The sequence below is a fragment of the Protobothrops mucrosquamatus genome, unplaced genomic scaffold (assembly GCF_001527695.2).
Source record: "Protobothrops mucrosquamatus isolate PMUCROS unplaced genomic scaffold, P.Mucros_1.0 scaffold_65, whole genome shotgun sequence".
Classification (NCBI taxonomy): domain Eukaryota; kingdom Metazoa; phylum Chordata; class Lepidosauria; order Squamata; family Viperidae; genus Protobothrops; species Protobothrops mucrosquamatus.
This window is the reverse complement of record NW_015386141.1, coordinates 173,879-185,788: the sequence shown is the minus strand read 5'-3', so window position 1 is coordinate 185,788 and position 11,910 is coordinate 173,879. Positions and strand designations below refer to the sequence as shown.

The following is an 11,910-nucleotide window of genomic DNA, read 5'->3' as shown; positions in this document are numbered from 1 at the left end:
GAAATCCCCCAAGACCATAAGTCTGGGGGTTCCAACCGCCACCCCGGCTATCACGTCAGCCAGCTCAGGCAGGGCCGTTGATACATAGCAGGGAGCCAGGTATATAATCAACAAGCCCACTTGAACCCCTTGCCCCCATTTCACAAGGAGGGACTCCACACCGTCTATCTGAGGCACAGTGGTCTCCCTAGGACGAAGGTTCGCCATCACTGTCCTAGAAACTAAAATAAAAAAATAAAATAAAATGCTAACAGAACTGAACACTAATAAACTCTAATTTATAAAGGGTCTTAAATATGCTGATTCCAAAATGGCTTATGAGGAGACACGATTTACTTTTTAAGCAAATTTTAAAATAATGTGGTTGGACAAAAATGAAACATAGTTGATTCCCAACATAAAACTGACAACTTTTCTATATCAGGATTCATATCACAACAGTTTTCCATGCTTTTTAAAATGTTTATATTATACAGAATAATCTTCATTTAAACTTCTATAATTTTGACTGTCCAGTGCTAGTATAACATCAGAATTGCAAGATATATCTATATATAGGTTTACAACTGGGTTGCCAAAGTTACAAGGGATTCCTCAAAGGCAACTTAAGACCCAGTTCTGAAATATACTACTGCAGGGCTCCTGCAGTCATTTTTCTTTCTGACCAACCACAGGGATTCTGCAGTGACCTCCCTTCCCGCCTATCTCTCCCCACCCCCGGGTACCTGCAGGGCTTGGGCCTGCTTCCCAACCCACCAAGACCCACATCCTCCTTATTTACCTTGTGAAGAGCTCTGGAGCTCAGGTTAGAGAAGGAGAGCAGGCCGTTCTATTCCTGGGCCTGTGCTTTGATGTCCACCATTTCTAGGATCTAACCAAACACAAGCTCTAGAAAGTTGTGCAGCGGTCCAGAGCTCATGTTAAGGAAGCAGAGCAAGCTGCTCCATTCCTGGGTCACATAGTACAATCCCAGAAGCAGCCACCATTTTTGGAGTGCCCACAATTCAATGCGGCCATCCTGAAAAGGGTGGCCAGTTCCAGGATCATGTCACATGGAGTAAGGAGGAGGGTATGGGGCCCAATGAGGTGGAAGTAGGAAAGGTCTGCAGGGACACCAAGAGGCAAGTTATCTCGGGTTGGATGAGTCTTTGGGAGGCCCAGAGCAGTGTTTGTACTAGGCCTCCCAGGGCCTTCCTGGGGCTCCTTAATAATTCCATATTCTGCTTAATTATTTACATGTTTATTTAATGATCACATTGCGAAGAATAGGGATGGGGGCATCATAAGTTAAGCGATCACATGGTCAAGGACTATCTATATATAGATATATACACACACATGCATACACACACACACACACACACAGAGAGAGAGAGAGAGAGGAAGTACCAAAAGTCACATCTCATTACCCAGTCAAAATATGTCTTATTAATACCTCCTTTCAGAGACAATATTTTTATACTTAAGAATGCCATGCATCAAAGTAGTAAAGGAAGTCTTTAGAAGAAATGGCAACCAAATCAAATATTTAATGAAATTTAATAAAAAAATCTATAGGACCTGACTTTAGATATATTCTATATAGTATCTATATATTTGTATCATCATCGGCTACAGTTGTCATTTATCCTGTAATTCTATACATTTTTTAAAGATTATTACAATTCCCCAAGAATCTGCTACAATAAATATCCATGTTTAAGATGCTACAAAATTTGTATCCGTTCTAATAAATTATTATAGTTAGAAATCTTGAACCATGTATATACTTACTTGTGAGTAAGTCTCTCTGAACTTTCATTTATATATTCCTTTAAAAGTAAATAGAATTGCATCTCAAAAGTGATTTATCAACATTTTAAAATGCACTATTTCTTTTCTATTTCTATTTCTTTGCCATAAATTCTTTATGCAAATTGAATTGTTATTTAGACATAGGTTATAATTATTGATGTAAATGTTATAGGCCAGTCATGTTATTAGGCTTTATGTCTTAGCTGTAATCTTAAACTGGATTGTAGACTTTTTTAGCAATAGCTTGATGCTGTGCCCATGAAAAATAACTTCTAAAGATTTCAGTTTTTTCAGATAGAAGTGGTAATATAGAACATATAGTAATAAGTGTGACCACATATATACAATTGCTGCTATGATTATAAAATATTTGAGTATTTCTCTATATCAATTTTCTCAACAAAATGCTAACATATCAACTATTTGTGTGCTACTCTGTAGCTAAAGTTTATCTCTAATTCCTTACATGATTTTTCTGGCAGATTAATAGGTCTCATCTCACATTTCTTCCTTTGAAAAAATACTGCACATTATCACTTCAGATCATTAAGGTTGTGAATCTTTTAAGACTTCAACCTGAATAAGAAGGCCTATTCAAGTTGTTTTTTATCATTTTGTGAATTGTTGCATATGAAATCTGTGTGGTTCTCTAAACCTGGTAGAGCTGGAAAAGAACAAGGAACAGAGAGGAGGCAAAACAGGGTGACAATGTTCAATTATGGGAGTAATTATGATTATCTGGGTTTCAAAACTAAGTAGTGTTGGGCCTTATTAGTACTTAGATGGAAAACTTCCAGGGCATAGCAGGGCTACAGGCTACACTGAAAAGACAGAGGAAAAACAAAGAAGATAATTGCAAATAACATCTGAATTGCTGCCAGAGAAACCCTACATAGATTTAAGCATAATTTAAAGAACATGTTCATATCGTATTATCCTGAGTAGCTTTCTTCAAGTTTCAAGATGAAGAAAAATAAATTGAAATATCCATGCAATAACCAGAATATAAACCGCCATTGAGATTAATAGATTCAGATTTTCAAGCTGATTCTGGAAACTTAAACAATTTGTGGATCTTTCCTATGTTCATTACATGCATTTCATTTTTTTAAAATGCATACGCAGCAGCATGAAAAACAGCACAGCTTTTATCTCAAGATATCTGAACATCACAGAACAAAAATGTTTGCCTCTTTTTCTTGAATGTCTCAGCTCCACAGGGAAGACCTCAACATTACAGCAAAGCCATATTTTGCCTCATTTATATGCAAACAGCTTAGAATAGCTGAAACAATTTTAATACAATCATTTTGCCAAAAAAATGTTAATACTCAGGAAATTGTATAAACATTGCTACTAAGAGATAACAGGGTTGTGTCCAAAATGGGGCCACTCAAAACCAAGAGGGAGGTATACATGTGCTCTGTAGGACTTTGAGATTTGCAGGAGAATGAGAAACCAGGAGTGGAGGGAGGTGATCAGTCAATCCCCAAATAATCCACTAAGAACAGGCCATATTTACTAGCCACAGAATACTGAATAGCTGTTGGGCATTTATAGCAAGAGGTGAGGAAACAACCTGAAAACTGGAATCCTGACCTGTAATATTGTATTGAAGATCCCCCTATGGATACTGTAAATGAAAAAATATGAGATATCAGGAAGTATCAGTTGAAAAATCGTACACCAACAGTGTGTGTGTTTCTGGGCAGCATATGAATAAATGCATAAATACAAGGTTATGGGTTTTAAACAGCAGCGGCTCATGTTCAAAGTTGCCCTATAGCACCTATTGGAATTATTTCCATATATGAACCCATTCTAGACAGCCCAAGATGACTTCTTCTGTTTAAACAGCCACTGATATCTCACACATACAGGGAGTAGTTCAGACTCGATGCACTAAAGCTGGGGTTTTAATCACATTAGTACACAGGCCATAGATCATAGCAGGCATACAAAATTGGTGCTGTTCACCTCAATAAAACCTTGCATTATCCTGAACTGAAGCATAGTCCCCATGCAGGGTGAGCGGAATTGGTCTGAAAACTTACTGCTAGTATTGACTTTTTGTAGTTTGCCTTCCTCATAAATACTGAAAGGAGCTACATGTCTATCCAAATATTCTTTAAAAAAACAAAAACAAAATCAGAACAGTTTGCAATATCGACATTAAATCTTTGCCCAAAGAAAGAAGCCATTTGAGGGCTGTTTGCTGAAGCAGCCACTAAATGCCTAGGTCAGTGGTTCTCAACCTTTTTAATGCCGCGACCCCAACCGGTCGTAAGTCGAGGACTAAACCGGTCGTAAGTCGAGAACTAAACCGGTCGTAAGTCGAGGACTATCCAACCGATCGTAAGTCGAGGACTGTCCCTGCCAGGGAGCGCCGCGCATGCGTGGTTCCGCCCCCTGCACCGGCCAAGGCATAGCTGGCAAGCGGCAGAGACGGAGCAGGCCGACCACCAGCTGGCCCAGCCCAAGGGAGGTAAGGCACCCGCCGGAAAAGGGAAAAAAATGGCGGACAGCCTTGCTTGGCGACCCCCGTGAAATGGTCGATCGACCCCAAATGGGGTCGCGACCCATAGGTTGAGAACCGCTGGCCTAGGTGGACAATTATCTAGAAAGAAGTACGTTCTAACAGCTAAATCCAGACAATGTGGATCCATTCCTTACAAGTAGCAAATACTCAAAAACAGGCTAAGAGAGAGGCTCAGATCTGGTATAAAGCTGTTTGTGCCTTCTAATATCTACCAGCCCACATTAAACAAGATATACCCTTATATCTTGCCTTAAACTGCTTGACTCCTGGAAATGAAGTCCATTTAAAAAAAATTTATCCTGATTTCTGCCTCTTCCTCTATTCTGGCCAGTGATGGCCAGGTACACTACCTGTGTTGAATTCCCTGATTCAGTTCTAGTCCCACCCCTGCCTAGGAAAGAAATTCCCAGCTGCTTTCTTTAAAGACATGTGGTTTCAACTGAGACCTTTTCTATGAGTTGCATCCACTGTTTCTCTCATATTCAACACCTTCCCATTGGATGCATCCTTTGGTGGGTGGGTAGGAAAGAAGGAAGGCGTCATTTTATTACCCTTCGATACAACTAGCCTGGAAAGGAAAACTTGCCATTTTTAATTTCACCATTCTATTAGTGAACTCCTTAAGAAAGAAAAGAAACACCACACGGTTCACTATTATTCCACCAGTGGACACCTTAAAACAAAACAAACACTCCCCAGCTTTTGAAAGAGCAAACAAAACGAAGTTCCCTAGTTAAGGTCCACTTAGAAAGGGGGCAGGCAGGTCAGGACAAAATTTCCATGGAGGGCAGAGACCAGGGACAGAGGGGAGAAATGACAGAGGGGAGATCCAGTTGGAGGGGAGGGGGTTCTCGTCGACACAAATTAAACACACTAAAGATAGCCAGCAGACTAGGCACACCGCTTATGCCAGCCTCAGTTGGAAAACGTTATTTTTGATGCCCGATAGGAAAAGAAAGCAGACGACTGGGGATAGATGGAAGATGACGCTCAGAGTTGTCTGTTCCCACGAGAAACAGTGGCTTGTTGCTTTCGTTCTGGGGCAACCTGGTTGTGCAGACAGTCGTCCAATATGCATTCAACAAGATCCTACGAGACTGACGAAAAGGCTCTGTTTCAAATGGGGGATAGGATGGCGATCGCGCCTTCTTTGGGGCTTCTGACATATTTAGTCTTTTCCAAAGGAACCGTCGTGAAACGCGCCTCCTCTCCCCGCGTTGCTTCTTTGCCTTGGTTGGGAAGGACGGGGTGGAAGAACAGCCCCCTCCACCAAATGTGGATGTAAGGTGGGGGGGAAAAGATGGGATAACGCGGTCCGGGGGAAACCCGCCCGGCTATCGGCGCCTCTCCAGGTGCTAAGGGCAGGGAAGAGGGGAAAGACTTACCTTCCGTAGCATAGTGTGCAAGCAGCGGCTGGGGCTCCGGACGCCTGCGACAGGTTCGTCCTCCTCCCGATCGTTCCTCGGCCATTCACCGGAGCATTTCTTGCTGGGAGATTTGGCCAGCCCAAGGAGCGCACATTTCATGCCCGCCGTGGCTACGGCTGCCAGACCCGAGCCCTCGCCCGCATATGTGTGGGGGACACACAGGGCAGGTCCTCCCAAAGCCAGAGTTGCTTCCTTCGGGAGCAAGCGCGGGGCTCGCCGATGGTGGCGGGGCCGCCGTGGGCTCAGGGAGGCAGAGCGAGTCTATCGGACTGCAGCAGCAGCAGGAGCCCTCCTCAACGGACTGGAAGCAAGGAGCTCAAATGAGCGATTGGGCGGTCCCGCTGCCTCCTCCGCCGCCGCTTCCCTCCTCAGCGCGCCGCGCGAGGTCCTGCACGCGCTCAGAGGCCAACGCGAGGGTCCCCCGAGAATGTGGGCACGCGCGCCCCCGCCGAGATTCGCAGCGAAGAAAGACAGCCGGCGAAACCCTGGAGCGGAGGGCTTTACAAAAGGCAGGGCGGGTCGGGGGGCGGGGCTTGGCTGTGGAGCGTCAGCATGCAATCCCTCCCCCTCCCTCCCGCAACATACACAAAATCACCTCCACTCAATCAGAGAGAGAAAGGCACGGAGGTGAGGTTGTGCTCCCTTCCATTACTAATGGAAGATGTGCTATGCTTGAGAATGCCGTAGACTTTCTTCGGGCAGTGCTTGCCTCCCCAACGCGTCATAGGGTGAGTTCCCAGCCACACTTTTTGCTCTTGGGCAATTCTACACAAGCATATTTAACAAGCGCGCTGAGCCCGGAGTGTGAAGATCCTCTCAGTAGTCACTGGCCGTTCGCAAAAACCCGAGCCTTGAGTACACTGAAAGATTGTCACCAGGGCTTGCAGTGCGAAAGACTGTGGACGGTCCCACGTTACAAGCGCCTCTCCTGCCAGCTCGCCGGTGCCTGATGTACATCAATTTGTAACTCAAAGACGGTTGCAGCTGTAAGCATCCTGCTTACCCTTTCCCTTGCCTCCTGGGGTTGGGTTCTGGGGCTCAGATACAGGTTTCGGAGGGAAGTGATCTCTGAGACGCCTGATTGCAATTCTTTCTTGCTTCTGAGCAAAAACCAGCAGCTTGGCTTGATTTGGCTCAGAGTATTGTAAATCCCAATCTCTGATTTATAAACCTGAAAGGGCCTAAGTTGAGCATAGATAAAACGTTTAATTTTTCCTACTGATTTACTATCTGTGCGCACTCTAAACCAGGGGTAGTCAACCTTGGCTCTTTTATGACTCGTGGACTTCAATTGAAGTCTGCTCTAAACTAATGTCACACAACTTGCTGGACTAAAATTTGGTTGACTGTGTGCTTCACTGTGCTGCTCTGTTAAATGAATGATTGTTGTGTAATTAGGGTTAGCATAGGATCAACAAAACAATTCTGATAAATACTTTAATATCATTTATGCTGGTCTATGACTGTAATAAAGATTGTACTTGACTACTGTAAAGTTTTTAACAGTAATTTATCTATACAAGGCATAATATCTGGTTCACTAGCCCTCAGAGGAGATTCTATTATTTTTGCCTGGTGGGCATATTTGGAAAATTGGACACCTGATGTAGTAGACTTGTTTGCAAAATAATTTTCTTGGAAAATATTTATCATTATGAGGCACCTATATAATTCCTGTTGCCGCCACTTTGCTGGTCTTTATCCTGGTTCAAGGCACATTGGCACACTTGTAATGGAAACCAGGTACTGAGGTGAAATCATCCAGCTGGTTTGAATGTCATGTTGGGATCCAGAATTATTTCTTGAAAAGTAGGTGATGTCGGAGGCTGGTGTTTTTCATTGGAACAGGCCACCTCTCCACTTAAAAGAAGATATATATATATATATATTTATTTAAATATCAGGAAGCTTTGTGGGTACCAAGGGCAATCTAAGGGCACAATAACAGCCTAAGAAGTGCTATTGTAGAAGCTCCAGCATTAAGTGATTTAACCTTCAATAATACCAGTATGAGAGAACAATACACACAACCAACTTGCACAGACACTCTTCTTAAACACGATGTCACCAGAATTACAACATATTTCACATATTTCATATTTAAGTCATACTTAACTGGTTTATTGAATAAATCCCAAATGATTGGATTTATTCAATATGCTAAATCATAAATCAAATTTTACAACTAGAATAGAATAAAAACTTTATTGTCACATTAATTGTACACTAATCAGCATACATTAAAATGAAATTTTGTTGTATTCAGCTCTAAAAAAAAATACCATTACGCATTTACCTAGATACACATACATATATGACACAGAGAAAACATGACAGTCTAATTCGAATGTATGCAGATACATGATGAAAAAAAAAAAGAATCCTGCGAATTTACAAGATGGATGGCATAAGGAACAAAGCTGTTGCAGAATTTAGTAGTGCTCTATACACTTCAAAACCTCCTCCCAGATGGGAGCTACAGAAACAGACTGTGAAGTGGGTGTGTGGGGGGTCTCTAACAATGCTTTGAACTCTAAGCACATAGCACTTATAGGCAGCATCCTGAATAACAGGAAGTGAGCTTCCTATGATCTTCTCATCTGTCCTTACCACTCTCTGTGTGGACCTTCTATCTGAGGCACTGCTGCCACCAAACCAAACAGTGATGCAGTTTGTTAAAACATGCCTCTGTAAAAAGTGGCCAGGACAGAAGAAGAAAGATGTGCTGTTTTCATCCAAAGCAAGAAATGCAAACATTGGTTTGCACGCTTCACTAAAGATAATGTATGAAGAGACCAAGTCAGATTGTTAGTTATCTGCACCCCCGAGGTACTTAATACTATTGGACTACAAATACGTTTTGTTTGATTTTGCTTAACATGACATGTGAACAAACTCAGCAAGTACAGAAGAGATAAATCAGCTAGAAAGAAACAGAATTCTACAAATATTGCAATATATACTAAAACAAAACTTTTAAAAGTATGGATTCCAGTGAAAGGATCTCCATTTCAAAGAAAAATAAAGGTCATTAACATGTGGCTCAATATTATTCATAAATAGCAGTGTCTGCAGGGTAAGTGTCAAGGTGGCTGAGGCTGGCAAAAACAACCTCACGATGCAAGCCCACCCCCAACATTCATGCATGACCTTAACAACAGCACAACACTGATGACAAAGCAGGAAAATCCTGAAAATATTGCTATTTGTGCAGTAGTTCTCTAACCAGGTCCTAGGATTTCTGTTTGATTCCAAAATTCTAGGTGGCCAATCTTAATTCCTCTAATTATAAAGCCATACATTTACTATCCCCCATATCGAAAAAGCAAATTGTTAAAATATACAATAATACTGTCATTTTGTATTTTTTTGTAGAACAGTTACTGTTCCTGTCTTTGTAATTTAGGTGGTTAGTAGATGCTGTAATAGTATCAGGTGATTTTATACTCAAACTTGATCAGACTGGAAAAGAAAAGAGCTTTGCTGCTATGGCAACATGCTTGAATTGTTACTTGCATGAAATGCTTTGAAGAGTAGCAAATGCTCTTGGGTTGAAGACAGCCTAAAAACAAACAACCATTGTGCCAATGATGCTTTTACCAAGAAAACAAGATTTAATGCAATTCTAGAATCAATGCAATCATATGGATGTTTATTCTGGAATCAATACTGTTATATCACAGACATTCATGGCTTTTCTCCATTGCTGAGTTATCCAAAAAATCTATTTGCTGTCCCCGCTGCTAATCTTATGCTACCTCTATTATCTTTAGAGTTGCCTTCCATCTAAGAAAAGTCAAGCAGATTTTTTTACATGTTGAAATCTTTTTTATATGTTGAAGCTATTTTCCAGTAGTATAAGACTAAGGCGGAAACACTACTTTAAAACTGGTACAGCTAAGAGCAATTTAAAGATGCCTGACTCATGGATTGTCGATGAAATAAAAGAATATCAAGAATTGGTGTGGGGGGTAGCATTTTCACAGTATGTTTGTGCTGTGGTTACTACAGATCTAAGTAGGAAAAGGCCCTTTGGAGCAGATAAGAGTGCGCTGGTTGTGGGAGGATATCTATGGCTCTTCAGATGTTGCTATACAGCAACATTTCTCAACTTCAGCAACTTTAAGATGTGTGGACTTCAACTCCCAGAACAACCATCCAGAGAATTTTGAGAGCCGAAATCCACACTTCTTAAAGTTGATGAGGCTGAAAAATACAGATATAAATATTCCAATTCCCATTATGCCCTGCCGAACAAGAATCCTAAGAAAGATATTTGTATTTTGAAGAAGAAATCAAATAATATTTATTTGCTTATAAAATGTATAGGCTGCCTATCTTACCTTGAGGTAACTCTGTGCAGCTTATAATCATAAAAAATAAAAACTATATGAACTGAACATATAAATAAGATAAGATAAAATCAAATAATCCTGTTACGCATTATTTTATGTTGTATGTGAGGCTGTCATGTAATCTGCATATAATGGACTATGAGAAAATTTTGTACCAGCTAAGCTTTATGAAGTTTAATTCTACAGTTGATTTAGGAGAATAAGGAAGAGCTGGATTTGGGAAAAAGGACTGCCTAGCAACTCTAGAAATATTGCTTGATCTCCTTATTATGGCCTTGCCTTCTATTTAAGCTAACTTCGAATCGTTTACTGGAACTGGTACTCTAATGTTATCTTTTCTGTTATAGGTATTTGAGAGGTTTTAATGAAATCTCATCTTTTAGATCAGTGGTTCTCAACCTTTTTAATGCCGCGACCCCAATCGGTCATAAGTCGAGGACTAAACCGGTCGTAAGTCGAGAACTAAACCGGTCGTAAGTCGAGGACTAAACCGGTCGTAAGTCGAGGACTACCCAACCGGTCGTAAGTCGAGGACTTTCCCTGCCCGGGAGTGCCGCGCATGCGTGGTTCTGCCCCCTGCGCCGGCCGAGGCGTAGCTGGCAAGCGGCAGAGACGGAGCAGGCCGACCACCAGCTGGCCCAGCCCAAGGGAGGTAAGGCACCTGCCGGAAAAGGGGAAAAAAATGGCGGACAAAAAAAATGGTGGACAAAAAAAATGGCGGACAGCCTTGCTTGGCGACCCCCATGAAATGGTCGATCGACCCCAAATGGGGTCCCGACCCACAGGTTGAGAACCACTGTTTTAGATTGTTAGCAGTGTTGTTTTGGAATGCTCAGTGCAAAGGCCAGGCTTGGAGGGGGCGGGGGAAACTAGATTGCAATCAAGATAAAATAAGTCTTATAGAGAACATGAAACCTTGGATTTCACCTAAGATAGAATTTGACCAACTGTGCTTTGGAATATGTCCAACTGAAGCCATTCTGGAACAGCTGTGTGCTTCACCAGAAGAGATTACTGGCAGGGAGCCTCTGCAGCAGCTGGCTGGAATGTATAACCTCTTTTGATCCTTTACTTCCAGGAATAGGTAAATTTTTATTTTTATTTTTTGGGTTTACATTTGATGTTTCATTCTAGGTTTATTTATTTATTTATTTATTTATTTATTTATTTATTTATTTATTTAATTTTTATCCCGCCCTTCTCCTTACGGACTCAGGGCAGCTGACAGCCTTGTAAAACAGATACTACAATAAAAATACCCAGTTTAAAACCTAATTAAAAAGAAATATTTACTGTGGCCTATGTCAATTAAAATTACTCTTAAAACCCCACTAAAAATTCCCCTAGGCCAATCCCGCTTGTTGGAAGAGCCATGTCTTAAGGGCGCGGCGGAAGGAGGGGAGATCCGGGATCACCCGGNCACCCCTGCTGCCAATCCTCAACAGAAATGCTCACAACAATGAAAACCTCGGACAGGAGGAAGAACGCCGCCGGGCAGGCAGGCAGGTGTCTTGCTCGGCTATAGCTGGGGGGGGCACTTTTTCAGTGCCATTGTAACTTCGAACAGTCACTAGGCGAACTGTTGTAAGTCGAGGACTACCTGTACTTTATCACTTTTTCCCTTTTTTTTTTTTTGGTCATCAAGTTTTTGACACCTTGCTAGGCGACTGGTGGTACTCGGATGTTGCCATATCCTAAAAGTGGTACAATGGGTGAAAAGGTTGAAAAGCCCTGGACCAGAAGACCTCCAGTCCCTTCCAGCTCTATTCTATTCTATTCTATTCTATTCTATTCT

The 11,910-nt window shown here is 41.8% G+C and overlaps 1 protein-coding gene across 1 annotated transcript in view; it reads right to left on the bottom strand.

Annotated features, from left to right (window-relative positions):
• TMCC3 (transmembrane and coiled-coil domain family 3) overlaps positions 1 to 5,859 on the bottom strand; it is a 106,463-nt gene extending 100,604 nt beyond the window's left edge. Inside the window, exon 1 of the mRNA XM_015812783.1 lies at positions 5,719 to 5,859. Coding sequence (XP_015668269.1) covers positions 5,719 to 5,859 — 141 coding nt within the window. The remainder of the gene's footprint in view (positions 1 to 5,718) is intronic.
• Between the last annotated feature and the right edge of the window lie 6,051 nt (positions 5,860 to 11,910).